This window comes from Hemitrygon akajei, chromosome 19, assembly GCF_048418815.1.
Source record: "Hemitrygon akajei chromosome 19, sHemAka1.3, whole genome shotgun sequence".
Lineage (NCBI taxonomy): Eukaryota > Metazoa > Chordata > Chondrichthyes > Myliobatiformes > Dasyatidae > Hemitrygon > Hemitrygon akajei.
Genome location: NC_133142.1, coordinates 49,111,702 through 49,137,578, shown reverse-complemented (window position 1 = coordinate 49,137,578; position 25,877 = coordinate 49,111,702). Strand labels below are relative to the sequence as shown.

Here is a 25,877-nt window from a genome sequence, read left to right as displayed (position 1 = left end):
TGATCAAAGTTAATTCAGACAAATGCAAAGTGAAGTACAGTATTGTGTAAAAGTCTTAGGCACATGTATACCTAGCAATGATGCCTAAGACTTTTGCACAGGACTGTTATCGTCTACATGGAGCAGAGAAAGAGCTTGTAAATCTGGTGGGAACAACAGATACTAAGAATGACCAGGGTGGAGAACCACGGGAAGGGTGTGGGACAATTAGCAGAGGAGGATTGCTGGGGTGGTGGTTTGCGTTGGCATGGACTCCACCAGCTCTGAAACACCAGGCAAGTCATTTGATTCTAAACAATTGATTTATTGATCATTACAAATTGTGGGCGCTTCCTGCTATCTGCCCTCTCCCTTCCCTTTTTCCCAAATCTTGTTCCCCTTTCTTTGCTCCCTTCCCACAACTGGGTTTATCATCACTCACATATGTCATAAAATTTGTTTTCCTTTTGCAGCAGCAGTACAGTGTAATACATAAAATTACTACATACTGTGTAAAAGTCTTGGGCGCCCAAGCTGTGCCCATTATATTCATATAATGTGCTTCTTCACAGTACTGTATTTTGAGAAGTTAAACCAGGTTGCAAAAGAATGGCAGAGCCCGGAGTTGGATAACTGAGCAGTGATATCAGAACATGGTAGAAACACTGAAAGTGACGACAACAGTAAAGTGGTAAAAACAAGGATTGTTATGCTTCCCTTCGTCAACCAAGGCATTAAGTTTGAAAGTTGGGATGCAATATCAAATGTGTGAATCATTTGTTGGGCCACAATTGGCGTGGTTTGTGTAATCTTGGCCACCGTGAGATGATAAGGATGTGATTATGCTGGAGGGGGTGCAGAGTTACAGAATCATTGGCTGACTTGGAGTGCTCAAATTGCAAGGAGAGATTGGATAGGCTGGGACTCCCCTCCCCCCCCCAGAAGCACAGCAGGCTGTGGGGTAACTTTTGGAGATTTTGAGAAGAATAGTTAGGGCAGGTAGTCTTTCCCCCTCCCCCCCTGAGTATGAGAGTTTAAAAATAGGTGACATGGGTGTAAAGTGAGGAGATTTCAAGGAGACCTGAGTTGCAAGCTTTCGTTTCCTGTGCAGTGGCTGCTTGGAATCTAGAATGAGCTGCCAGAGGAAGTGTTTGAGCTGGGTACAATTAGAACATTTAAAATACATTTGGACAGATAACAGGGATAGGAAAGGTTGAGAGGGATATGGGCCAGATGCAGGCAAATAGGATTAGCATGGTGAGTTGGGATGAAGGGCTTAATTTTGAGTTCTGAATGCTCTGAATCTATAACTTTTACGAATTTGCAGTGAGACAGAATGCAGGAAAGCAAGGGGATAATTCCAGAATAAAGCTAATGAGAAACATTGAGCAAAGAATTCAGTTTCTGACGAAGCCTCTGCTGGAAATGACAATCCTTTCAGAGTCTTTGATCCATTGCTCTATTGAGCCTTGGTCTCAGTTCTTTTCCTGACTGGACTAGGCGGGGAATTGAGGATATAGATCTGTCATTACAAACCACTGTTTTTACTAACCAGCTATACTGAATTTCCTATTGTTTAGTTTTGACACTACGGATTGTATATCTTGGTAGACAGTGACCTCTACTGGAGATAGTAATGACTTGGAGATTCTAGAGGAAAAAATAAACTTGGGTGAATACACAGTACATGTTTGTGTCTGTTTTAGCTTAGGATTTCGTAATACAGTTATGAATGAGATTTTCTTTAAAGATGCATTTGCAGTTTTTTAATCTATTATGGTCTGTGATAACGTGTGAACTTAATCCAAAGCAAGCTTTTCTGTATTAGAGACAGAGCATAGGAACAAGCCAACTATTAAGCAGTCACTTGCAGTTATCAAAAGCTCTCAGGTTCCACTTCTCTCTTGCACGTGAGGACTTTTTGTGAAAACAATTAATTGTGATTTGAGCAGAAACTGGAGCACCCAAGGGAAACCTGTGCAGTCACAGAAAGAATGTACGAACTCCACACACACATAGTACAAGAGGATGTGATTGAATATCTTTCACTGGAATTGTGAAGTACTACAACTCTACTAGCTGCAGTTCAAAGTGCATTTATTGTCAAAGGACATAGAGTATGTCACCATATGAATCTCAAATGAATCTTGAGATTGATTTTCTTGCAGGCATTTACAGGAAAATGAAGAAATAAAATAGTTTGTGAAAAGCTATACATGACAAATACTGGCAAACATCCAATGTGCAAATTGTGCCAATAATAAATTACTAAATAAGTAACACTGAGAACATGAGTTGTATTTTACTTTTATTTTAGCAATACAGCGCAGGGTGGCACTTTGAGCCACACCACCCCAACAGTCCCTGGGGGGTGGGGGGAGAAAACCCGATTAGCCCTAACCTAATCATGGGACGATTTACAATGACCAATTAACCTACCTGGAACATCTTTGACCAGTGGGTGGAAACTAGAACACCCAGGAGAAATCCACAGGGTGGACCTACAGGTGTTCTTTACAGAATGGTGCTGAGTTGAACTCTGAACTTAGGGAAGTCCCAAGCTGTAATATTGGCGAGCTAACCACCACACGACTGTAGCGCCATTGTGGAGTCCTTGAAAGTGAGGCCATAGGTTGCGCAATCAGTTCAGACTTGAGGTGAATGAAGTTATCCATACTGGTTCAGGATCCTGTTGGTTGAAGGGAATAACTGTTCCTGAGCCTGTTGGTGTGGGACCCAAGGCCCCTATACCTCCTGTAATTGTGAGAAGTGAGCATGGCCTGGATGATAGGGATCCTGGTGTGCATTGATTGAAATTATGCAAATTTCTTGTGGGTTCTCCATTTTAATGATGTGTAATACACAATGATGACAAATAAGTAATGCATAATTTGAAATGGCTCACTCAAAAGTTTCCTTCAGACTCCTGATTAATGTGTGTCAGTAATGCCAAAGCCTACCTGGAGGACCTATTGCCATGGAGTCTGAGATGCATGTTTTTCAGCTTCAGAGATATTTGTATGTAAATAGTTGACATTAGCTGCAGTCATCAAGGGCTGCTGTACTGTCTAAGGTGCTGACATTTGGATGAAGTGCTAAACCAAGGGTTCAGTGTCCATTTAGGAATCGGATGGCAGAGGGGAAAAAGCTGTTCCTGAATCGCTGAGTGTGTGCCTTCAGGCTTCTGTATCTCCTACCTGATGGTAACAGTGAGAAAAGGGCATGCCCTGGGTGCTGGAGGACCTTAAAAATGGACGCTACCTTTCTGAGACACCGTCCCGTGAAGATGTCCTGGGTACTTTGTAGGCTTGTACCCAAGATGGTGCTTACTTGATTTACAACCCTCTGCCGCTTCTTTCGGTCTTATGAAGTAGCCCCCCCCCCCCCCCCCCCCATACCAGACAGTGATGCAGCCTGTCAGAATGCTCTCTATGGTACATCTATAGAAGTTTTTGAGTATATTTGTTGACATACCAAATCTCTTCAAACTCCTAATAAAGTATAGCCACTGTCTTGCCTTCTTTATAATTGCATCAATATGTTGGGACTAAGTTAGATCCTCAGAGATCTTGTCACCCAAGAACTTGAAACTGCTCACTTTCTCCAATTCTGACCCCTCTGAGGATGGTATGTGCTCCTTCGTCTTACCCTTACTGAAGTCCACAATCAGCTCTTTCGTCTTACTGACGTTGAACGCCAGGTTGTTGTAGCTGGCATAATTTGTTACTCAGTTCCTTTTCAATTCCCTTTTAACTGTTTCATGAAATCTTGGCTAATTGGGGCAGCTGCTTAATTGAGCCAAAATGTGCTGGTCCCAATGTGTCCCAATTAACTAGAATTCAGGTATTTGATCACAAACAAGAAAAGAAAATCTGCAGATGCTGGAAATCCAAGCAACACACACAAAATGCTGGAGGAACTCAGCAGGGCAGGCAGCAACTATGGAGAAGATTGACTGTATTCTTTTTTTCATACATGCTGCCTGGCCTGCTAAGAAACTCCAGCATCTTGTGTGTGTTGTCCAGCTATTTGATTTTTTTTTTCCCCAGTGATGTTTGCCAGGTCAAGTCAGTGTGAAGTACTGCCTTTTACAAAATAAGCTTTATTTTTCTGAAGGATGCTTACATGCACATGCTTAATCTCTTAGTGTTAAATTGCTGCCTTGAACTGAAGCTGTAACATTCTTGTTGTGGTACAACTGGGTGATCTGGGCTGCTTGATGGAGAATGTTTAAAAGTAAACAGTGTTACCGAGGGAGAGATGAGTCAGATTATATTCTCTAAAGAACATGAGCAAACCAGATGGGTGGGTGACGCCTGCCCAATAAGTTTGTTTTCTTTGTAGCTATGATTGAGGAGGAATTCATTTTCTTTATGACATACTTTTGGTAATGTGATACGTCGCAATGCTTCAGCTCTGTACAATATTCTGTCTATCTTTTAAACCCCCCCCCCCCCCACCTCCAATTTGGTTAGCAGTTTCTGCAGTGCTTTTGGTGATGGGCTTGTGTGCCACTCACACTCCAGTTGATAATACTCCAAATTTCCAGGTGTGATAAAGCAGTATTTTCTTACTGCATAAATGTCCATTCTGTCTCTGGTAATATTCATAAACATGAGATTTCATAACACTTTCCCCAACAAGTGCAATCTTCTGTTCAATTTGCAGTAAAACCATTTTTGTATTTGTCCTAATAAATCTGAATCTGACCATTTCTGCAAAACACAGTGCAGCACAACCATCTTTAAAAGTTAACAGCAAAATAAGTGAGAAAGTAACCTCCCCATTGTCATCTGGGGAGGTTCAAAAAGTACATTGTAAAGGCAGTCACTGTGTGAAGTTGGAAGTGTAGCAGCCAAATTATATGCAGAACATTTCGTGAAGTAGCAGTATTGTGACTGGTAATATGCAAGTGACAGTGAAGAATAATTACTAACCCCCAACACTAATTCTACAGCTCTTTCTTAAGATACATTAGAGGTCAAACAGAAGTCTTGCACCCTGATGTCCCCTATGCCAGTGTACCAGCCCTAGTATATCTAAAGTTTTTAGAGTGGGTACACATTCTGATTCTTATCAATAGGCCTCAGTTGGCATTAGTATATTAGCATTTGGGTTCATTTATTTATTGTATATACATTGAAAAACACAGTGAAATGCATCTTCCCGGTCACAACCAATGTAACCTCAGGATATGCTAGGGGCAGCCTGTAAGTGTTGCCACACAATTTCGCGTCAATATAACATGCCCACAATGAATAGCAGAACAATGCAAGCAACCACAACAGAGCAATAGGAAAACAAGCCCCTTTTCTCCCTACCACCCACCCACTCAAAGTTCTCATTTATTGAAATTTAAATGCACTTTCAGGAGGTTTTGTGTTGTCACTGGCCAAAGGAATTCACGGTTCTGAGGGAAGTAGTTAAAGCTAAACCTGTCCAAGAGTTCACTTTTCCTACCTCCAGTTTGGCCAACAGTTTCCATGGCACTTTTGATGGTTGGCTTGTGTGCTTTAGTATGTTACCTGTCCAAGCCATTGTATGTTTGGGTTAAATCGAAGGGTTGAGGCAGTCACTGATACTTGTACCCGTCTCCACAGCATGCTTCCGATCTGGAGAAGAAGCAGAATGAATCGGAAAACCGGAAGTTACTGGGCACAGTGATTCAGTACGGCAATGTTATTCAGGTAAGTACAAGCCAGGTTGATGGTGTCGTGCCCATAACATGCTTCCATTGTGCTCTTGTTCTTGCGCCGTGGCCATGTAGCTCCTCGTAGCCCACAGCTATCGCAATCATTGTAGTCCCACTAAGTGGTATGTGTCATTAATACAATTAAGATAGTGGAATCCGAGGCTCGGCCTCCAGTCTGTTGTGATGGCACTTTACAGCATATGCTGCTGATGGCTTTTCCCACTGCCTCTACATCTCCAATGATCAGACACATTTAAACAGGTTGATGTGCAGTCGTAAAAATAAACATTTTAAAATACGCTTCAATTTAGCTTGATTAATTTAAATAGTGCTTTTTTTAATGGATTTATCTGTACATAGCTTCCTTAATAGGGATAGGTAATCCAATTTAAATGGACCATGCTAAATGCATCAACCATGCCAGTAAAAGGTCTAAGACCAGTTTCAAAGTGCTCGGCATGATCAGAAACTTGATAATGGGTACTATTTAAATTTTGCCTTTTTAAAAAAAATGCTCCCTTATCTACTGATTAATCAGCAAGGGTTATTTAGCTCTTGAAATCCACTGTGCCATTCTCTGTGAATTAGCGTGAAATTCCCCAGTTCCTTTTGTCAAGTTTCAAGTAGAAATTTGTCACCCTCAACCATTTACTCCTCTATCCTCATGGTAGTCTGTAATTAGGTCTCTATGGATCAGTGACCTGCCATTTTTAATGAGATCCCTGTTAAGTTTGGGGTTGGAGCAAGGGATTCAATGCAATTGCAACTGTTCATCTAACGATATGGTACATTTTCTTCTGGGTGTTACTTCTAGTAAGTATTTTCACAGTTTACATCCTAGCTGTGTTGAGGATGGTAGATGGAAGGGAAATCAAGTTGAGTTTATAGTCATGTGCACAAGTACAGTGTAAGGAAAAACATAAAGTAACATCTCAGAAATGTGGATGAGTAACTTAGAATCACCTGTGAGGATCTGAAATCCTGCTAGATTAAGTCAGTCAAGTTGGGATTAAAATGTAACTTCCATCCAAATGTGCTGAATCATAGTGAACTTGTGTCCAGGTCGATCACAGTCAATGTGTTCACTTGCTTAGACTGGCCTCTAATTCAGTAAATGCTCAACTGCTGTTTATTAGCAGGACACGAGCGCAATGGTGCAACAGCCAAGTACACTTGTCAAACCAAGCTTTCAACAGAGCACAGATCACTGTGGGAGCAGGCAGAGCTTCTAGCTCAGGATCTGCAATAATGTGACTGTTCAGTGAAACGGTTTTTCCATCTTTTATCACACTGTCATAAAGACGGATCAAAGAGGAATTTCTAATTTGTAGAATCCTCGCATAGATTGCCCATAGAGCTCTTATTCTAGAAATGACTTGTACGTATACAAAAGGTTGGTTTTGTGTACTGTACGTGACAGATTGGCTTGGTGTAATGTAATTTCTGTATATGGAGTAAATAAGTTGGGCCACTATTTACATGTGTAATGTTTGGTACACAATACCACTTGTACAGGCACACTTTATTTCTTTTTCTTTCTCTAAAGATGTGTAAAATGGGTGCACAGGTTACATGGACCAGTTAGTTTCTCCTGTCCATTATTTGTGCAGCCTCCTGCCTGCGACTAAAGACAACAGCCGGAGCTGTGCCTGATTTCGTGACAATTAACTCCAAGCTCCTACAATATCAGACTTGTCAGATCCATTCGCAATGAGCGAGCATTATAATTAACAAACTTTCTGAGCATGCTGACCTCTTGTGAGGGGTCAGCGCATTGCTTTAAAACAGAATGTCATCAGATTCTTCTTTCTTCCTCGCTACCCCCCTGACCATTGCAGTCAGGTCAAAAGGACTTTATGATAGTTTTCTGGATTCCAACACTAGATGTGAGGCGACAAGTGCAATGTTAATTATGCTGCTAAAATTCCCCAGTCCAGTTAGGGTGAGGAGGAATTCATTGTACTCCTTGAATCTTTTTAGTTGGACCAAGGCTGAGTTACTACTTTATATAATATTATATTGCTCTATATTACATGTTTAGCAAAAGTCTGACCCTTCAGTTGTCCGTCCATCCTCTGTCTGATCGGTAACCTGGTCTCTGGTGCCATTTTGGCCCTGTCCTGTTTCATGGGCCCCAGTAGTGAAGTAGAGCTGTCCGTGCCAGTGCTGTTGGGAATTCACTAACGTGACCTTGTAACTCTGTAGTTATTGCACCTGAAAAGCAATAAGTACCTGACTGTGAACAAGAGACTGCCAGCCCTGCTGGAGAAGAATGCCATGAGAGTTACACTGGATGCTGCCGGCAATGAGGGATCCTGGTTCTACATTCAGCCATTCTACAAGCTGCGTTCCATAGGTGACAGTGTAAGTAGAAGACTTGGCTAGGCAATGTGAAGTACAGAGTGACACTGCCTTAAACCACCGTGGGGACAATGGGATTTGTAAGACCCGAAGGCATAGAAGCAGAATTAGGCCATTTGACCCATTGAATTTGCTCTGCTATTTGATCATGCCCGATTTATTATCCCTCACAAACCCATTCTCCTGCCCTCTCCCTGTAACCTTTGACACCCTTCCTAATCAAGAACCTATCAACCTCCGCTTTTAGTATACCCAATGATTTGGCTTCAACAACAAGCTCTGGCAATGAATTTCACAGACTCACCACCTTAGTTAGCTCTGTTCTAAAGGTACATATTCTGAGGCAGTGCCCTCTGGTCCTAGACTCTCCCACTATTGGACAACCTCTCAATATCCACTCTAAGCCTTTCAGTGTTTGATCAGTTTCCATGAGATTCCCTCCTCATAAGTTTGCTTTCAATGTGGCCTCGGATTGGTTTAATTTTCTCATTGAGTACTGTTCACAGAGAGAGGAAGAGATTAGAATCAAATCCTTCAGCCATTCAAGCACCCATTTATACTCTAGTCCACCTTAAACCCATTTTATTCTCCCCAAGTTCCCATCAAATGCCCCAGATTCTACCAGTCCTTGTGCACTCAGGGCAATCTACAGCAGCTACGGAACCTACCAACTTGCACATCTTTTGGGATGTGAGAGGAAACTCCTGCGGCTGATTAAAACAGGCATGTGCTCAGGGGAATAAGAGAGCCCCACACAGGCTCAGGATTGAACCCTGGTCTATGGAGCTGCGAGGGCGGTACATCTATTAGCTGGTCTTCTGTGCTATTGTTGGTCACATTTGGACCATCTTTACAAAAAAAAAATGGTATGGAAGTCACAAATAGTATTTAAACCAGACTTCCATTTGCCGCCCTCTTGGCTCTAGCTCATTAAGACTCTGCAGGCCCCAAAGGTTCCAGCTTTGATCACCCAGGCACCTGTGGTCTCTCTGGGGGCAGTGATGTGTGTGTGGTGGCTTTCAGGAGATGGGATGACCCACTCCTGATTGCCATTTGCTCCCATCGCAATGTTGAACTTCAGTGTTTTTGAGTTACTGCTGCCTCTGCACTCTGACAACATCCTGAAGTCTGATTGGCCTAAGATGTCACTGGCCACTCAGAATTTTATTCAAAGATTTGGTATTGATGGACCAAACAAGGGGAAAACTGGCAAAATTAAAGGCAAACTGCAGTTCAACTCAATACCTTTGTGTAATGACATATTTCAGAGAACCTTTAGTCCGAAGAGCCAGAGTTGAAAATCTGTTTTTTTAATAAATGTGCTTAAGCAATGAAATCTATCTTCAGACTTAAACAATTTATCTTTTTTTTTAAACCCTGCCTTCCCAAGGTGGTAATTGGAGATAAAGTGGTGCTGAACCCAGTTAATGCTGGCCAGCCACTTCATGCCAGCAATTGTGAATTGGTTGACAATCCTGGATGTAAAGAGGTAAGGAAAAAGATTTTTCTGATTGTAAGGTTGACACTGCATCTCATGGGCTACTATCTATAATCCAGTGGCTATTTTGTGTACGAAACATATAAACAAGACTCCAGCAGATAGATCAGGTATTAGTGTCTTTAGTGGGACTGATGAGGGAAGAATTTGTACCTAACTGTTAAGAGATGTCATATGATTCAGGAGACATCAGTCAGCAGGTAAATCTAAGAAACAAGCTAGTTTATTATTTGATTTGAAGAACAGCTCTCCGATGTAGCACTTAGTCAGTACTGCACTGGAATATCAACCTGGACTAAATGCTCATGTCTAAGTATAGGGCTAGAACTTGCATCCTCCTGATTCTTGAGGGCTATCAAGTAAGATTTCTGTGCTAATAGTACAGGTTACATTAGCAGTGCTTCCCAACCCGAGGTCCACTGACCCCTTGATTAATGGTAAGGGTCCTTGGCATTTAAAAAAAAAGTTTGGGGACCTTTGCACTAGGCAAACCGGGATGATAACAGATTCTATCGGTGGTTGCCCTCACTTGCAAGTATCTTGATTATTTGTGGCGCCCATATTCTGGAAATGTCTTGCTGTTACTGATTGAGCACACAGATTTTATGTGGCAAGTTTGAGAAAGCTGAGGTGAGTGTTTCCTGACAACTGGATGAGCAATGCTGGGACTCCTACTACCATTCTAATACTTACTCCATGTCAATGACTCATAGATGTCACTATTCCGGAGAGTAAGTTTCAGCCAATTGTAACTTGAATAACAATCCACTATCATTTGGAAATGATATTTTGCACAATCTTTCAAGTGCAATCAATTTCACTGTTCCATTTAAAAACCCACATCAAAGTTTCTTACATCTGTCTGTTCCAGGTTAACTCTGTGAATTGCAACACTAGTTGGAAAATTGTTCTGTTCATGAAGTGGAGTGACAATAAGGAAGACATCTTGAAAGGGGTGAGCTGCTTTCACTGCTTGTAATATAAACATTCATGTGACACATTCTCAAATGGCTTCAAGAAAATTGTGTGAATTTATCTTTGCCTCCTGGCAGGAGCTGTTGAAGTTGTCCAAGCAACCTATTTTTCTCATGTAGTCCTGAGGTCCAAGTTCATAACTCCTTGTGGAGCAGATTCGATGGGCCAAATGACCTAATTCTGCTCCCATAGCTTATGGATTAAAACAGCAATACGAGTACTATAGATAAGAGTGGTGTATGGCACATTTGTTTCATTGGTTGAATATAGTCAGAAAATCATGTTGCAGTTGTATAAAACTTTAGTAAGGCTGTACTTGGAGTATTTTGTGCAGTTCTAGTTGCTCTTTACGTGAAGGAATATGGAGGCTTTTGAGATGGTGGAGAAGAGGTTCACCAAGATGCTGCCTGGATTAGTAAGTATTAACTGTAGGAAGAGGTTGAACAAACCTGGCTTGTTTTCACTGGAATTTCTGAGACTGAGGGGAGACTTAACAGAAATGTATAAAGTTATGAGTGGTGTAGATGGTGTCTTTTTCTCCCCCTCCCCCCCCCCCCCCCCCCCCACCAAGGTATAAATGTCAAGTACTTGGGGTGTAAAGGTGATGTGCAGGGCAACTTGTCCATACAGAGAGTGGAAGAAGCCTGGAATGTACTGCAAAGGAAAGTAGTGGAAGCAGATGTTACCGTGCCATTTAAGAGAGATGTAGGCAGGGAATTGCACGTGCAGGGAAATGAGGGACGTGGGTCATGTGCAGGCTGATGGGATTAGTTTAATCTGGCATCGTACTCGGCTCGGGTATCTTCGACCTAAAAGGCCCCTTCCTGTGCTGTGCTGTTCTGCGTCCTAATATATTTAGGATGATAAGACTCGATAGTGGCTGCATTGTTATTCCAGCCCAAGGGTTCAATGGAGGGAAACAGAGTTAATATCCCAGCTCCTGCTGGAACATCAAGTACCGTATTTCTGCCTGACCTGCTGAGGGTTTTCAGCATTTCTGTTTTTATTTCAGATTTCCAGCATCGGTGGCTTTGTACTTTTACGTGCCTGACTAACCCAGGCCTTTACTGACTGTGTGGTCGATGCAAAGCAAGGAGCACTGGTGGACATTGTTACCGTTGTCCTGGAATTCCAGATCCTATCTGCTGCACAATTCAAAAATAATAATCCCAGGAATGAAAGGTTTAATGTATGAGTAGCAATTGTACTCAGTTAAGAATGTGGAGTGGGTGGGGAGAAGTCACATTGAAACCTATTGAAAGTTGCAAGGCCTAGACGGAGTGGATGTGGAGAGGATGTTTATTATAGTGCCATTGGGGGGTGGGGAGTGGGGGCCTAGGATCAGAGGGCACAGTGATAACAAAGATGAGGAATTTCTTTAGCCACAAGGGTGGTGAATCTATGAAATTCATTACCACAGATGGCTGTGGAGGCCAGGTCATTGGGTATATTTAAACTTGAAGGTTGATAAGTTCTTGATTAGTAAGTGCGTCAAAGATTATGAGGAGTAGACAGGAAAGTGGTGTTGAGATCGATAATAAATCAGCTGTGATGGGAATGGTGGAGCAGACTTGATGGGTCGAATGGCCTAATTCTTCTCCTCTGCTTCATGGTCTGAACAGAAGGCTCTCGGTTCTATTTCGGAGCAGCACAATGGGGCTGGTTGGTGCCTCACAGCTTCTGCAACTTGGCTTTGATCCTAATCTCTGCTGGTAGCTGTGAAATTCTGCAATTCCCCCTGTGACCACATGGGTATCCCCAGGTGCTCTCCCCTTACTCCCACATCCCAAAATATGCAGATTGGTAGGTTAATTGGTCTTGTAAATTGTCCCTAGTAACTAGGTGGTAGAATCTGGCATTAGATGAAAGGAGTGCAGGAAGAATATAATCAGAATAGTGTGAAGGAGTAGTTAACACAGACTTGCTTGACTGAATGTAGTATTTGTACTATTTGGACCTAGGATCTTGGGACAGCCCAGAATTTCTTCAGTTAGTCATCTTTTGCAGCTTAGTCTCTGCAGTCTGATCAAACTGTGACCAGAACAGAGTCCAGCGGATGGTCAGTGCAATGAGATAAGGAGCATATAATCCATTTTTGAAGTGGTGATAGATGTCACCAGGATGCGGGACAGAAACCTTGTGGTGGTATGTAAGAGCTTGCGCAAGACCTCCAATTTGGTGCCTTGTCTAAAAGAGGGCAGTGTCAGAGTTCATATGGTGCATCATCAACCACAGTTTGTGCTCCAGCCCATGAGATAGGACTTGAAACTGAACAGAATTGAGAATGTCATGTGCTGGGGGCAGTTGACATTGGTGATGAAGTGGTCTCTGAAAACTCACACTTGTTCTTCAATCACACTTTATTTACTTCTACACAAGGAGAACAGCATTCCCTCTGTCACCACACTGTTCTGGTCTGATCAGAGAAATGAAATTGTTACACAGACTTGACTGGCAGTTATGGATATTGAACAATTAATAACCTTGTATGTCGCAAGATCACTCGTCATTCACAATACATGCGTGAAAAATCAATTGAAACTGCAAGCTTAGCAACCTATGCTCATGAAGCACCCTATGGGGTGGGTGTGTGTGTGTGGCCTACATCCTTCTGCTACAACTTGCCATGTCTCCATATACAAATGGCTCCGATATCCTGCTGAGCAAAGGGAAGCTATGCTCTTCGAAGAACTTTCTTAAAAGATGGTTCTTGGCTGGGCTGTTTAACCCTTGCCTTGCTGTAGCTTTCACACGGCCACATTTCTTTGCCCAGCACCTGGTACATTTTGCCCGACCTACCCTCTCCAATGGGCACTGTAGGGAGCCTATGAGCCTGTTGTTATTAGAATAATTCAGTAGAGTTTCCACAAATGCTTAAAATAAACAGGAAAATCATAATCTAGGGCTCTAATTCTCCAGCTGAAGTGCTGCTTGCTGTCTGTGGGAATCCATGGATTTCTCCAAATCCTGAAAAAGAGTGATGAGATGTCTTCATGATTTTATAGGAGGAGTGTATATTATATCGATCTCTGCTGCCCTATTAAAATAAACCACTTTGCTAGCTTTGAGGACTTGATCTTAAACACATGGCCTCAACTGGCCAAAAGCTGTAGTGGTGCATTGAAGGGTGAAATGCACCTTCATAGTGTCCAAGAGCTAGATCGTTTCCCATTTCACAGGAGGCATATCTTCACAATATACAGTCGGCCCTCCTTATTCACAGGGGATTGGTTCCGGGACCCCTCGCGGATACCAAAATTTGCGGATGCTCAAGTCCCTTATTCAACCTGTCTCAATCGGGGACCTTAGGATCCAGCAGAACCCCAGACCTTATTTAACCTGTCTCAGTGCAGTGGACATTAGGATCCAACAGAACCCCAGACCTTATTTAACCTGTCTCAGTGCGGTGGACATTAGGATCCAACAGAACCCCAGACCTTATTTAACATGTCTCAGTGCGGTGGACATTAGGACCCCGGCGCCAGAGCTCTGAATGCGCAGTGTTTCTGTTCACGAAAATAATCACGATCACGATTGGAAAAAAAAGTGGAAATAATAAAGCGATCGGAAAGAGGTGAAACACCATTGGTCATTGGAAAAGCGCTAGGCTAGGTCGGTCAACGATCGGAACAATTTTAAAGGATAAAGTGAGAAAGGCTCTGCCCCAATGAAAGCTACAATTATTACTAAGCAACACAGTGGTTTAATTATTAGGTTTTGGGGTTTTGAGTTTTTGATCCTCCACATCAACCCGGCATGGTGGAGAGCACACTAGGGAGCGATCTGTCCCGAGTCCCGAGAACTTCCGTTCCCGAGCCCGGCGGCGAAACATATGTTCTTAAGTGTTTAATATGCGTAGAAAGGTAAAATATATACTATATACTAAGACAAATGTTTGACTAACTGATGCTAAATAATATCGGATGTACCTGTTCCAACTTACTTAGTCAGAGAACTTCTGATTTTTTTCGATTCCAATGCACGATAACCCACGCACATCCTCCCGTATACTTTAAATCATCTCTAGATTACTTATAAATACCTAATACAATGTAAATGCTATGTAAAATGGTTGTCATACTACATTGCTTAGGGAATAATGACAAGAAAAAAAGTCTGTACATACTTGAACAACAACTGCTGGAAGAGCACTTCCGGGTTTTCGCGATTCGCGGTTGGTTGAATTCGCGCATGCGGAATCTGCGGATAAGGAGGACCGACTGTACCAGGAAGTGGCTCTTCCTGCCTTCTGTACGAGACAAAAGACAAGATTAATGAATGTTCTCAGGTGGGTGGGGTGGAGGGTAGGACATAATCCATCCCTTTCTATCTACCACGGACGCACATCCTTTACTATTGAGAATGTTTGGTATGGCACTGACAGCTTAGATTTCCTTTGGGCATAGACAGAAGGTTGATGCTGCTCGACAAGGCGCCATATATACAGATGTATATGTCAGGCGCCATATGATAGAGTCGATTCCACCTTAACTGTCTCGGTTCTAGAAAGCTTTCATCCTCTGTTCCTCTGGTCTTCTCAAGATGACTTTATCAACTGTGAATAAGCAGGGTTTTTGTCCAGGGTAGTATGTTATTAACCAATGCTGCTTTTGTTTTAATTTCCGTCGTAGGGTGATGTTGTGAGACTGTTTCATGCTGAACAAGAGAAGTTTCTCACTTGTGACGAATATCGGAAGAAGCAGTATGTATTCCTCCGGACCACAGGGAGGCAGTCTGCCACATCAGCAACCAGTTCCAAGGCATTGTGGGAAGTCGAGGTATGGCACAGTGTTTAAAACCGGGGCTTGCAGTGGTAAAGTGACATTTGCACAAGGAAATATCAGCGCAGGACTAAACTGAAGTCTGACAAGTCCTAATATGGACCTTGCATAATGAACAAAATCCTTTTCCACCACAACTTAGTTTCCAGGTGCCAACAGAATCCCAGACACTAATGAACTGCTGTGATCAAGGGTCCAGTTTCTCTTTGTCAATGGTGGTTCCTTCCAATTCAGGCAAGGCCAGTATAAACACAAAAAGAGTGCAAGATCTAATATATAATCTTGCACGTTTACCACATGATGGCACCCTGTTTCACTAGTTCCCCACCTCTTTATGAAGTGGTCATTCAGTTTACAGTGGTGCTAGAAATTCTGTGAACCTTGTAGAATTTTCTCTATCCCTGCATAAAATGACTTAAAATATGATCAGATCTTCACGCAAGTCCTAAAACTAGATAAAGGGAATCCAATCTAATAAAAAAAACACAAAACTTTATACTTGTTCATTTGTTTATTGAGATAAATGATCCAATATTACGTGTATTTGTTGGAAAAAGTATGTGTGCCCTGCCATATTAGAAAAAGACACACAAGTCAGATTACTTCCTGGTCTTCCTGGTCTAGAGCCTGGTCTTCTTAAGAAAGATCTGTTTATATGCACCATGCCTCGATTAAAAACAACTTCCAGAGGATCTTAGAAGAAGCATTGTAGAGATGCATAAAGCTGGAAAAGGCTACGAAAGCATTTCTAAAGACTTGAGTGTCCGTCAGTCCACAGTAAGAGAAATTGTCAACAAATGAGGAAACTCAGTACTGTTGCTACTCTCCCTAGCAATGGGCATCCGGCAAAGATCACACCAAGGGCACAACGTGCAATGTTGGAGGTGAAAAAGAACCCAAGGGTTACAGCAAAAGACCTACAGAAATCGCCAGATCTTGCTAAAGTCTCTGTTCATGTGTCCACAATAAGAAAAACATTGAACAAGAATGGTGTTTGTGGGAGGACACCATGGAGGAAGCCACTACTCTCCAAAAAAGATGTCTCAAGTTTGCAAAAGCCTTACCTGGATGTTCCACACCACTTCTGGGACAATGTTCTGTGGACAGATGAGACAAAAGTTTGCACTTTTTGCCAGAAATGCACATTGCTATGTTTGGAGGGAAAAGGGCATTGCATACCAACACCAAAACCTCATCCCAATGGTGAAGCATGGTGGAAGGAGCATCATGGTTTGGGGCTGCTTTGCTGCCTCAGGGCCTGGACAGCTTGCAATTGTTGAGGGAACAAAGAATTCAAAATTGTCAAGACATTTTCCATGGAAATGTCAGGGTAGCAGTCTGTCATCTGAAGCTGAATAGAGGTTGGATGATGCAACAGGACCATTATCCAAAAGACGAGAGTAAATCAACAGAATGGTTTTAAAAGAAGAAAACACATGTTTTGGCATGACTGAGTTAAAGTCCTGACCTTAATCCCATAGAAATGTTGTGGAAGGACCTGAAGCAAGCAGTTCGTGCAAGGAAACCCACCAACATCCCAGAGTTGAAGGAGTAATGGCCCAAAATTCCTCCAAACCGACGTGCAGGACTGATCAACAATTACTGAAAATGTCTGGTTCTAGTTATTGCTGTACGGGGGTGGGGGGGGGGGGGGGTGTCACACCAATTATCAAAAGAAAAGGTTTGCAGTGTGTAGTTTTGAAGTGTTATCATTGTAATCTCTCTCCTTCAGGAATCTCACCCTATTGCAAAGCTGCTTCCCAGTTAGGTGGATATTGCAGTCTGTTCTGCATTCCATTTGTGCTTGCATTACACATACCGAAAGGGAAGGATTCAGAAAAAAGGCCTAAAATTGTGTGTGTCTTCGTTGTATTTGTAGGTTGTTCAACATGACCCTTGTCGTGGCGGTGCTGGGCACTGGAACAGTCTCTTCCGGTTCAAGCACTTGGCCACGGGCAACTATTTGGCTGCTGAGGTTGGTGATGTGAGTGTTTCTTTTACTTTGAACTTCTCAATTTTAACGAAGTTAGGACCTCCTCTGCGAGATCTAATAGTGAATTGTTTTTCTTTAGGCCAACCCAGATTACCAGGAGGAGTGTCAGGAATCACGATCATCGGTAAGTGAAGTTCACATCACTGAAGTGGCAAGGGAGTAAGGCATTTTAAACACTGGGTTCTTTGGAGTGGCCTCAGAGTCAAACGGTATGGGAGTGGCTGCTTTGGCTCAGAGTGCACGCCAACCATCAAGCACCTTTTTGCACTGATCCTGCACTAATCCCATTTTGCCATACCCACATTCCCACCTGCTCCCCTCCCCCAGCAGTCCTTAGCAATTAAGTGCAGTTTCTATTTTCCTATACACCAGACTACTTCACAGAAACTACATTTGGTTGCAGGGAGGTGATGTCGTAGAAACTTGATTGAGTTTTTGAGGTGAAGGTAATGATTGTTCAGGGTGTAGAATGCAAGAACTTCATTAAAACATTCAAGGATCCCTTATGCCAGGGCGATCAGAAGATATCCATGATATCCATGGAGATATGGTAGATTCAGTTCAAAACTGACTTGGTCACAGACCATGGATAGTTGTGGTCGGGTGTGTTCTTCTACCCAGAAGTCTTGTGATGTTCTGTTGGGATCAGTGCTGGGACATTTGAGATAAACTTGAGCAAAAATGTAGGTGGGATGATTAGTAAATTTGCAGTGGTATGAAAAGTGGCAAAGTTGTGGATCGTGAGGAAAGTTGTCAAGTGATATCATAAGATATTAATTCGTTGACAGTAAGGACGGAGGACTGGCAGATGGAAATAAATCCAGACAAGTGTGAGGTTTCCTTGTGCACAAAATCTGTCCATACTCGTCCTCCATTCACTGTATTTCCTGTTGAAGTTAACCTGCAGATATTGGGAGAAGTTGCTACAGCTGAAAGCTTTTTGCCAAAATATTAGCTGCCAACTATAGGGTTGCTGATGACAGGCATAATTTTCAGGGGCAGTAATACAGGATGAAGATCATTTGTCATGAAGGGAGGAAAGAACAGGTTAATGAGTCATAGCCAATACTAATTTTATTTTTGAAATCAAATTGCTTTAGCTCCTTGAAGTAATAGAGAGCATTACGTTCATTGTCCAGTTGGTGATATTATGAAATATAAAATGATTCAGAGTCAGCTTTGTTATCACAAGCATATATCATGAAATTAGTTGTTCTGTGGCAGCAATAAGTGCAAGGTATAAAGGTTATGAGAAGTTACAAACAAACAATGTAAAGAGGATCTCACAATCCCACATACTTTGTTGATTCTGGCTTCTTCCTCCTCCTTTTCCAGTCCTGATGAAGAGACTTGACCCAAAACGGTGACTCTTTATTCCTCTCCACAGAAGCTGCCCGACCTGCTGAGTTGCTTCACATTTTTTGTGTTGCTCTGCATTTCGTCTGCCAAGTCTCTTGTGTTTGTTAGTTATAACTTGACTCTGGTGTGATGGTATAGATAATGATTTGGCTGAGAATTGGTAAGCAGAGAATATGCAGTCATGAGAAGATAGTGTGAGGGGGGGGGGGGGGGTGGGGGGGAAGAGTTAGTATTCTAGCCTGAAAGGGTGATGGACGCAGAAACTTACACGTTTGAGACTAGATGCACACAAAGGTAAGAGCTGGGAAGCTGAATCACAGTGCAACTATCTCGCATTCAATTCTGACCACTGGTGTTTCGAATGTAGAGTCTGCACGTTCTCCTGTGACCGCATGGGCTTCCTCCAGATTCCCCTCTCTCATCTCAAAATGTGTGTGATTGTTCAGTTAATTGGTGACTGTGAGTTGCCCCTGACATGTAGATGAGTGATAGTTTCTTGGGGCTGACAGAAATGTAAATAAAATGGGATTTGTGTAGTTAGGTGGTTGATGGTTGGCAGGGGTCAGGGGGCATGTTTCCATGCTGAGATTGTTCTGACCAAACCTGGAGTCCACTCCTGGCTGATGTGGTCATTGAGCCTCCTCCTGTGTGAGAGATTTCTGCAGGTCACTGATTCTAAAGCCCCTCCTAGATGACTCTTACCAGGACATTGCCTTTCACGTGCTTCAATATGATCAAAAATATGTCATTACAAAGTTTGCAGAGGATATAAACTTGGAAATGTCACTATCTGTGAGAATACTGGTAACAATGTGGGAAGGCGAAGGGAAATCTAGAGCAGCAGAAGGATGCGTGGCTACTGAAGCTTAAAGTGTGAAGTTGTGGAGACATGAAATGATCTAAATGGTATACTTTAAACTGGGAACGAAACTAAGCACATAGTGTGTACTTTAATAGTAAGCAATATAAGGGGGAGTGGACCATCCACCTCCCATCAGTTGCCCTCCCCACTTCCCTCACTCTCTTCCATGCTCCATCATACTCTCCTTTCAGATTTCATCATTCTGCATATCCCCTCAAGCTGATGAATCAAATGGCCACTACCTTTACTTACAGGCCCTCCCCCCATCTTTTTATTCCGGTGTCTCCCCTCTTCCTTTTCAATCCTGAAGAGTCTCGCCCCAAAATGTTGACTTCATTCATTTCCGTTGATGCTGCCTGACCAGCTGAGTTCTTCCAGCATTTTGTATGGTGCTTAGTATACATTCTACTCGTATACAGGTAGCAGGAAGGTGACATAGAAAACTACCAGGTTTGAATCTGTCACCTCCACTCCTCCCGGCTACCAATCTATCCCCATTTTGTCTTCAAAAATAAAGAAAGTAACCCAGTCCTCCGCATCAGTTACTTAAATGCAAGTGTGATAGTTCTGAAGTGTTTGGATGGATTTTACTGGCATATTGGGTAAAAGGGTGTGATGTACCTTTTGAAAGGTACTAGTTCCTGATACTGTGACATGGGTTGGCAGTGTGATTTCAGATTCAGATTTATCAGACATACATCAAAACTTTGAGTGAAATGTGTAATTTACATTAACAACCAACATAACTTTGGATTGTGCCTGTGGCAGCCAGCAAATGTCACCACGTATTCCAGTGCCAACTTAGCGTGTCCCTTCACGCCTGGCCAAGTAACACAGAACAGAGCATAGCAAGTGGCAAAGCAATAACAGCCAAGCAATTTCAGGTTGTTCCTCCCTCAGCCTACCCACATACAGACCTCTAACCCCAATACAGACGGTCTTTAGCCTTCAGTCTCCAGCAGACTTATGGATTCACAGACAGTGGGACTTGGACTTTTCCAGCAGGCTCACCGAGATTCCCAGACTTGGAAGTCTCAAATTATTTTCCTCTTGAAAGATTACACCAGTGTGTCAATCAATCAGTTGGAGCCAGTGAAGTCACATTGTAATTCAATGTCCATATTGGCCAGTTGGATTTCCTACCTGGTAGTCAGGAACTGCAATTCCCAAAGTTTAACCCACTTCCTGACTTCTTAGAACCATAGAACACTACAGCACAGTACAGGCCCTTCAGCCCTCCATGTTGTGCTGACCCATATAATCCCCCAAAAAAGTACTAAACCCACACTACCCCATAGAGAATCAGAATCATGTTTAATATCGCTGGCATAAAGTATGTCGTGAAATTTGTTGTTTTGCAGCAGTAGTACAGTGTTGTACACAATGATGAAAATTGTAAATTACACTAAGAATACATCAAAATAAAATGTATGAGTAGTGTGAAAAGGGAGGGGAAAATGCTGGGGTAATGCTCATGGGTTCATTGTCCATTCAGAAATCTCATGGAAGAGGGGAAGAAGCTGTTCTGAAATGTAGAGTTGTATGACTTCTGTCACCTCTACTTCGATGATAGAAGTGAGAAGAGGGCTTGTCCCGGGCGATGGGGTCCTTAATGCTGGATGCCACCTTTTTGAAGGTGTCATGAATGCTGGGGAGGCTGGTGCCTCAGATTCCACTGCTGGTGAATGATGTCATTTGAGCAGCAGGAGGAGCAGTTGCTCTTTCTTGCTCTGATGCTCGTGCTCGCTTGAACATTTAGTCTTCACGCATCTTCAAAAAGCTGTTCTTCAGCTGCTCCATACACGTGAATGAATCCTGCAGAAATCTGATGGCATCTTCAACATGGAAATAGCATTGCTCATCTGGTTAGACATAAAACAACCAAAATAATTTGTTCCAAGTGGTTACAGGATTTTAAGGTGATTTCTGACAGAAATAGGATATTACTTGGCAGCAGGGAGAAAGCTAGTTTCTCCAATTGGACATGCATCTTTACTATTACCAACTGCATGAATACGTTCAGTACAAAGAAAAGTGATAATGGAATGAAGAGAAAATGCAGTGGAAGCAGACAATATTGTACAAATCCATGACAAATATATAGTGAGGTGTACATTAAGAAGATATTGCCCATATTTGATTATCCCCAGTTCATGATAGCAAGACCCTTGTGATTCCTCTGGTGAAGGATCCTCTGCAAATTACAGGCATAGGATAACCATTCCGGATATGACATTATATGAATAAAGATGTGATGTCAAAGCTCTTGGTGCCAGACCTGTAGCAGCAGGGAGCACTGAATGGAATATCTGTGTGTACAAACAGATTTTTTTGGGAGGGGGAGGGTCTAAACTGTTGTACTACTCCAGAGATATGATTGATGTGGGGGGGACTGATTGATCGATAGCATTGAATGTGCTACTTTAAAGGTTTGATGTTAAACTGAGGCACAATCTGACCTTGCATGAATGTTATAAAGAGAGTATGACAATGTCTTTTCCCAGAAGTTTGCAAAAAGTTAGGCATACAATCTAAAACTTTGATAAACTTCTGTAGATGCATGGTGGAGGGTATACTGATTGGTTGAATCATGGACTAGTATGGGCACACTAATGTCCTTGAGTGGAAATGCCTATTAAAAAGTAGTGCATACAGATCAGTCCAATACAGGTAAAGTCCTCGCACCGTTGAGCACATCTACATTAAGCGTCATCGTAGGAACGCAGCATCCATCGCCAAGGATTCTCAGCCATCCAGGCCATGCTCTCTTCTCACTGCTCAATCAATTTGTGTGCATTAGTTAGGATTTTGATTTTTATTTTTGCTCATTTGTATGAACATTGGACAAAGGAATAATTTTAAAGTAAAGGACTAAATTGGAAATTGGTTCATTGTCACATGTACGCCATGCAATAGAAAGGCATCTTTGATTTACCTGCTATGCCTGCAGATTATTTCAAAATATCCATGTGTCAGGGTAGTACAAAGGGAGAAAGCAGTAACAGAATGCAAAATATAGTGTTACTTACAGAGAAATTGCAGTGCAGGTAGACAAATAAAGTGCAAGGGTCATGTCAAGGAACGTTGGGAGGTCAAGAGCTCATCTTTATTGTGCAAAAAATATGTTCAAGAATCTGATAAGAGCAGGATAGAAGCTGCCTGTGAGACTAATGGTGAGTGTTTTGAAGTTTTTATCTTCTGTAATGGAAGGGGAGAAAAGGATGAATAACCAGGATGTGTGAGGGCATTTTGAATATTTTGGTTGCTTTTCGAAGGCATAAAAAGTTGTCAGCTGTGTTCATTGAGGGAGTCTGGTTTTTCATGATAGATGAAGCTGTATCTAGAACACTAATTTCTTGTGATCTTGGGTACAAGAGCTGTTGCCATACCAACTTGTGGTGTATCTGGACAAAATGTTTTCTTTGAATCTATAGAATGTGTGAGGGGGAAAGAAGGATGCCAATTTTCTTTATCTTTCTGAGGAAGTAAATGCATTAGAGTGCTCTGTGACTCTTTTCTGACATTGAGGGAAAGGCGGTTGCCATGAAACTAGACCATCAGGTACTCCATCTCCTTGTGTTTCTGCTGCATGTGTACTATTGTGCACTGGTATGAGTTTTTGCTGCTAGCTTCCTAAAGTCTCAAGCACTTTGCCCTCCCATGACCAGCCCAACCCTAAATGCAGAATCTCATGGAGCAGTTTCCTTTGCCACCTTTGCCTCAGGGGGTCTAATTGCTTTTCCATTTCCCTTCTTAAAACATGTAGTTTATTTCCTATTCCCTTTTAAATGCTTTCCTTATAAACAGCTTTTTACCCAAGCACTTCCTTTGTACTTTGGCTTGGTTCCGATATTTCTCATGTGCCTCTCGGGCCATGTGACGGTTATCAGGATAATTCGAGGGCAGTGACCTGGTATCCCAAGGTAGAAACAATCATTATTCTTGTTCTAGCAAGTTTCACCATGAATACTTAAACAAGTCCTTTGATTAAATAAAAATGCCCTTGCACTGTGGGATTCAATAATCTTCCTGTATTGAAGAGCAAGCTGAGCAGTGATAAACCTGATAGGAATTTTTCTGTTTTCCACTTGGCTTGATGAGGTCAAATGTGTGTTTTTTTAAAAAAAAACCATAATAATACATTCATCTTTTAGAAGTTACTTTAGTAGAATAAATAAAATGTCAAATAGATAATAATAACATTCTATTTATCCTTTATGGTGTTTCAGAGAAGTTTGCAAGAATTGGATATTAAGGAATGTCATAAGAAATGGATACTGTCTGGCTGTTGTCATAACAGATGCATATCAAATTGATCTCATGCTTGATATTAACTAACAAGTCACAGCCCATCATATGACTGTCCTTGAGAAGGTTGAAGTAATTGCACTGGATTAAATTGGGAAACTTGTTTAAATGGAATCAGTTGATATTTGACAGTTGAAATATTATGACAGCATTGATCTTGGAATTCCTGGCTTCACTGTGAGACTGATCTTCCAGATGGCTGAATGTTCAAATACTTTCTTAGGGCAAAGGGTAAAGTGCTTTCAGAAACACTGACTTCAGACCATATTTGTCACTGGTAGTCCAAACACCACCTGAATTATTCTCCACAATAATATCCCCCCCAGTTAAAATTTGTCAGAAATGCTTGGGGTGAGTGATGAGAATGGCTTTTCAAGGAATTGGTAAAAATGAGCAAGATCTGATGTTAATTGGTGGGATAGAAAACGACAGTGATTGAACCCTGTGGAATTCTATACTAGAATGTAGTGTGTGTATAGTTGCAGAGAAGGTGTTGTCCTGAGATAGAAAATGTGAAACTTCTCCATGAATTCCTAAACAAATCCGAGGAAATATTCTTGTAAGTGTAATGTAGCCACTGTACTTCCTGGGGGTGGGGGGGGGGGGGGGGAGGGGGAGGGGGAGTAGGAGTTGGAAAATTTGTTTCACATCATATTATTACATTTTAGTGGGTAATATCGACTTTTCTTTGCTCCTCCTTCAGAACTTTTTAGTTTTATCCTTGTTTTCCGATTTGTTCCTCATCTCCCCTCCATAACCCAACCCCTTATTGAAGTGATACAAGTTGCACATTGATTTACATAGACTGTATCAGGGTTAAAAGGTAGATATATAAACAACACTCAAATTGCATGAAGCATTTTGTCAGATCCCATTTCCAATTTCCATTTTATTTCCTGCTTTTTAGTTTAGATGTTATTTAAATACTGTCGTTGCCATCAACATAGTTTCAAATGATCAAATCTGCTAATGCAGAATCCAATTCTGGTAGTCCAATCACAGACTAGAATCTGTTTTTTTCTATCATTCTCATCCATACATATTTGGTGCTAATCCTAAATAACATTTTTTTTTGCCAGTTATTCTTTACAAAATATTTTAAAACTGCCAACTTGTCTACAAGTATGGTGCCACAATCTCTCCTTGTTCTGAACTGTCAAATCTGACAGGGTGTGAGCAGGGTGAAAAGATGCCTCTGAGTATTTCCATTCTGGCAAATCTCTATTCCACTGTTTCCCATTGTAAACTCTGTCAAAAATGTTGGAATTAATCATCCTTGCCAGGTTGGACTGAAAAGACAACTCCCTTTTGAGTTCCAAGCCACTCAGATTCAAAACCTAGCAAGTTCACCCGACTGCCATCTGCAATTTTCTGGCTGGTGCTCAACCACTTTTTCTTTGTGGTGGATTTTGTGTTGGAATTGCACAAGGTAATTTGTCCCAATGTTATTCCTTTCAAGGAACTGTGGAAATAATTTACTCCTCCTGAGCAGTCTATAAATTTTGCTTTTTCAACTATTATGTGTCATTTCCTTTGGTAAAAGTTGTTAGTGGATAGGTTTCCACTAACCCAGCATTGGATGACATGTACCAAAAGATTGCATGAAATAGCTCTCCCTTACTACTTTTCTGGGTAATCACAGGCAACACATCGGTATTCCATCCATTTCCTATCCATGACTCAATTATAAGCACACGATTGTTATTGTAAATGGTTTATTATTGTCACATGTACTGAGATACAGTGACACACAACTTTATTTGCATGCCATTCAGACAGCTCATTCCATTCTCAAGTACATCCAGGCAGTAAAGTGAAGGCAGAATACAATATTCCAATTACAGAGGGTGCGATGCAGCTAAGCAACGTGCAAGGGTTCACCCTTCACCATACCTCGGAGCAGGATTCAGTCATTTGGCCTATCGAGTCTGCTCTGCCATTCTATCATGGCTGATTTATTATTCCTCTCAACTCTATTCTCCAGCGTCTCCCCATAACCTTGGACTTCCTTGCCAATCAAGAACCCCTCAACCTCTAATGTACCCAGTGACTGGGCCCCCACAGCCATC

At 42.0% G+C, this 25,877-nt stretch overlaps 1 protein-coding gene across 9 annotated transcripts in view; it reads left to right on the top strand.

Moving 5' to 3' along the window:
- Positions 1-25,877, top strand: part of itpr1b (inositol 1,4,5-trisphosphate receptor, type 1b) — a 532,858-nt gene that overhangs the window by 145,531 nt on the left and 361,450 nt on the right. For 6 of the 9 annotated variants that reach the window (XM_073072453.1, XM_073072461.1, XM_073072456.1 and 3 more), the window contains exons 5-11: positions 5,580-5,666; positions 7,877-8,035; positions 9,423-9,521; positions 10,402-10,485; positions 15,137-15,283; positions 17,166-17,270; positions 17,359-17,403. In XM_073072453.1, coding sequence (XP_072928554.1) covers positions 5,580-5,666; positions 7,877-8,035; positions 9,423-9,521; positions 10,402-10,485; positions 15,137-15,283; positions 17,166-17,270; positions 17,359-17,403 — 726 coding nt within the window. The remainder of the gene's footprint in view (positions 1-5,579; positions 5,667-7,876; positions 8,036-9,422; positions 9,522-10,401; positions 10,486-15,136; positions 15,284-17,165; positions 17,271-17,358; positions 17,404-25,877) is intronic. The other 3 variants (XM_073072460.1, XM_073072457.1, XM_073072455.1) reach the window with 1 other exon arrangement.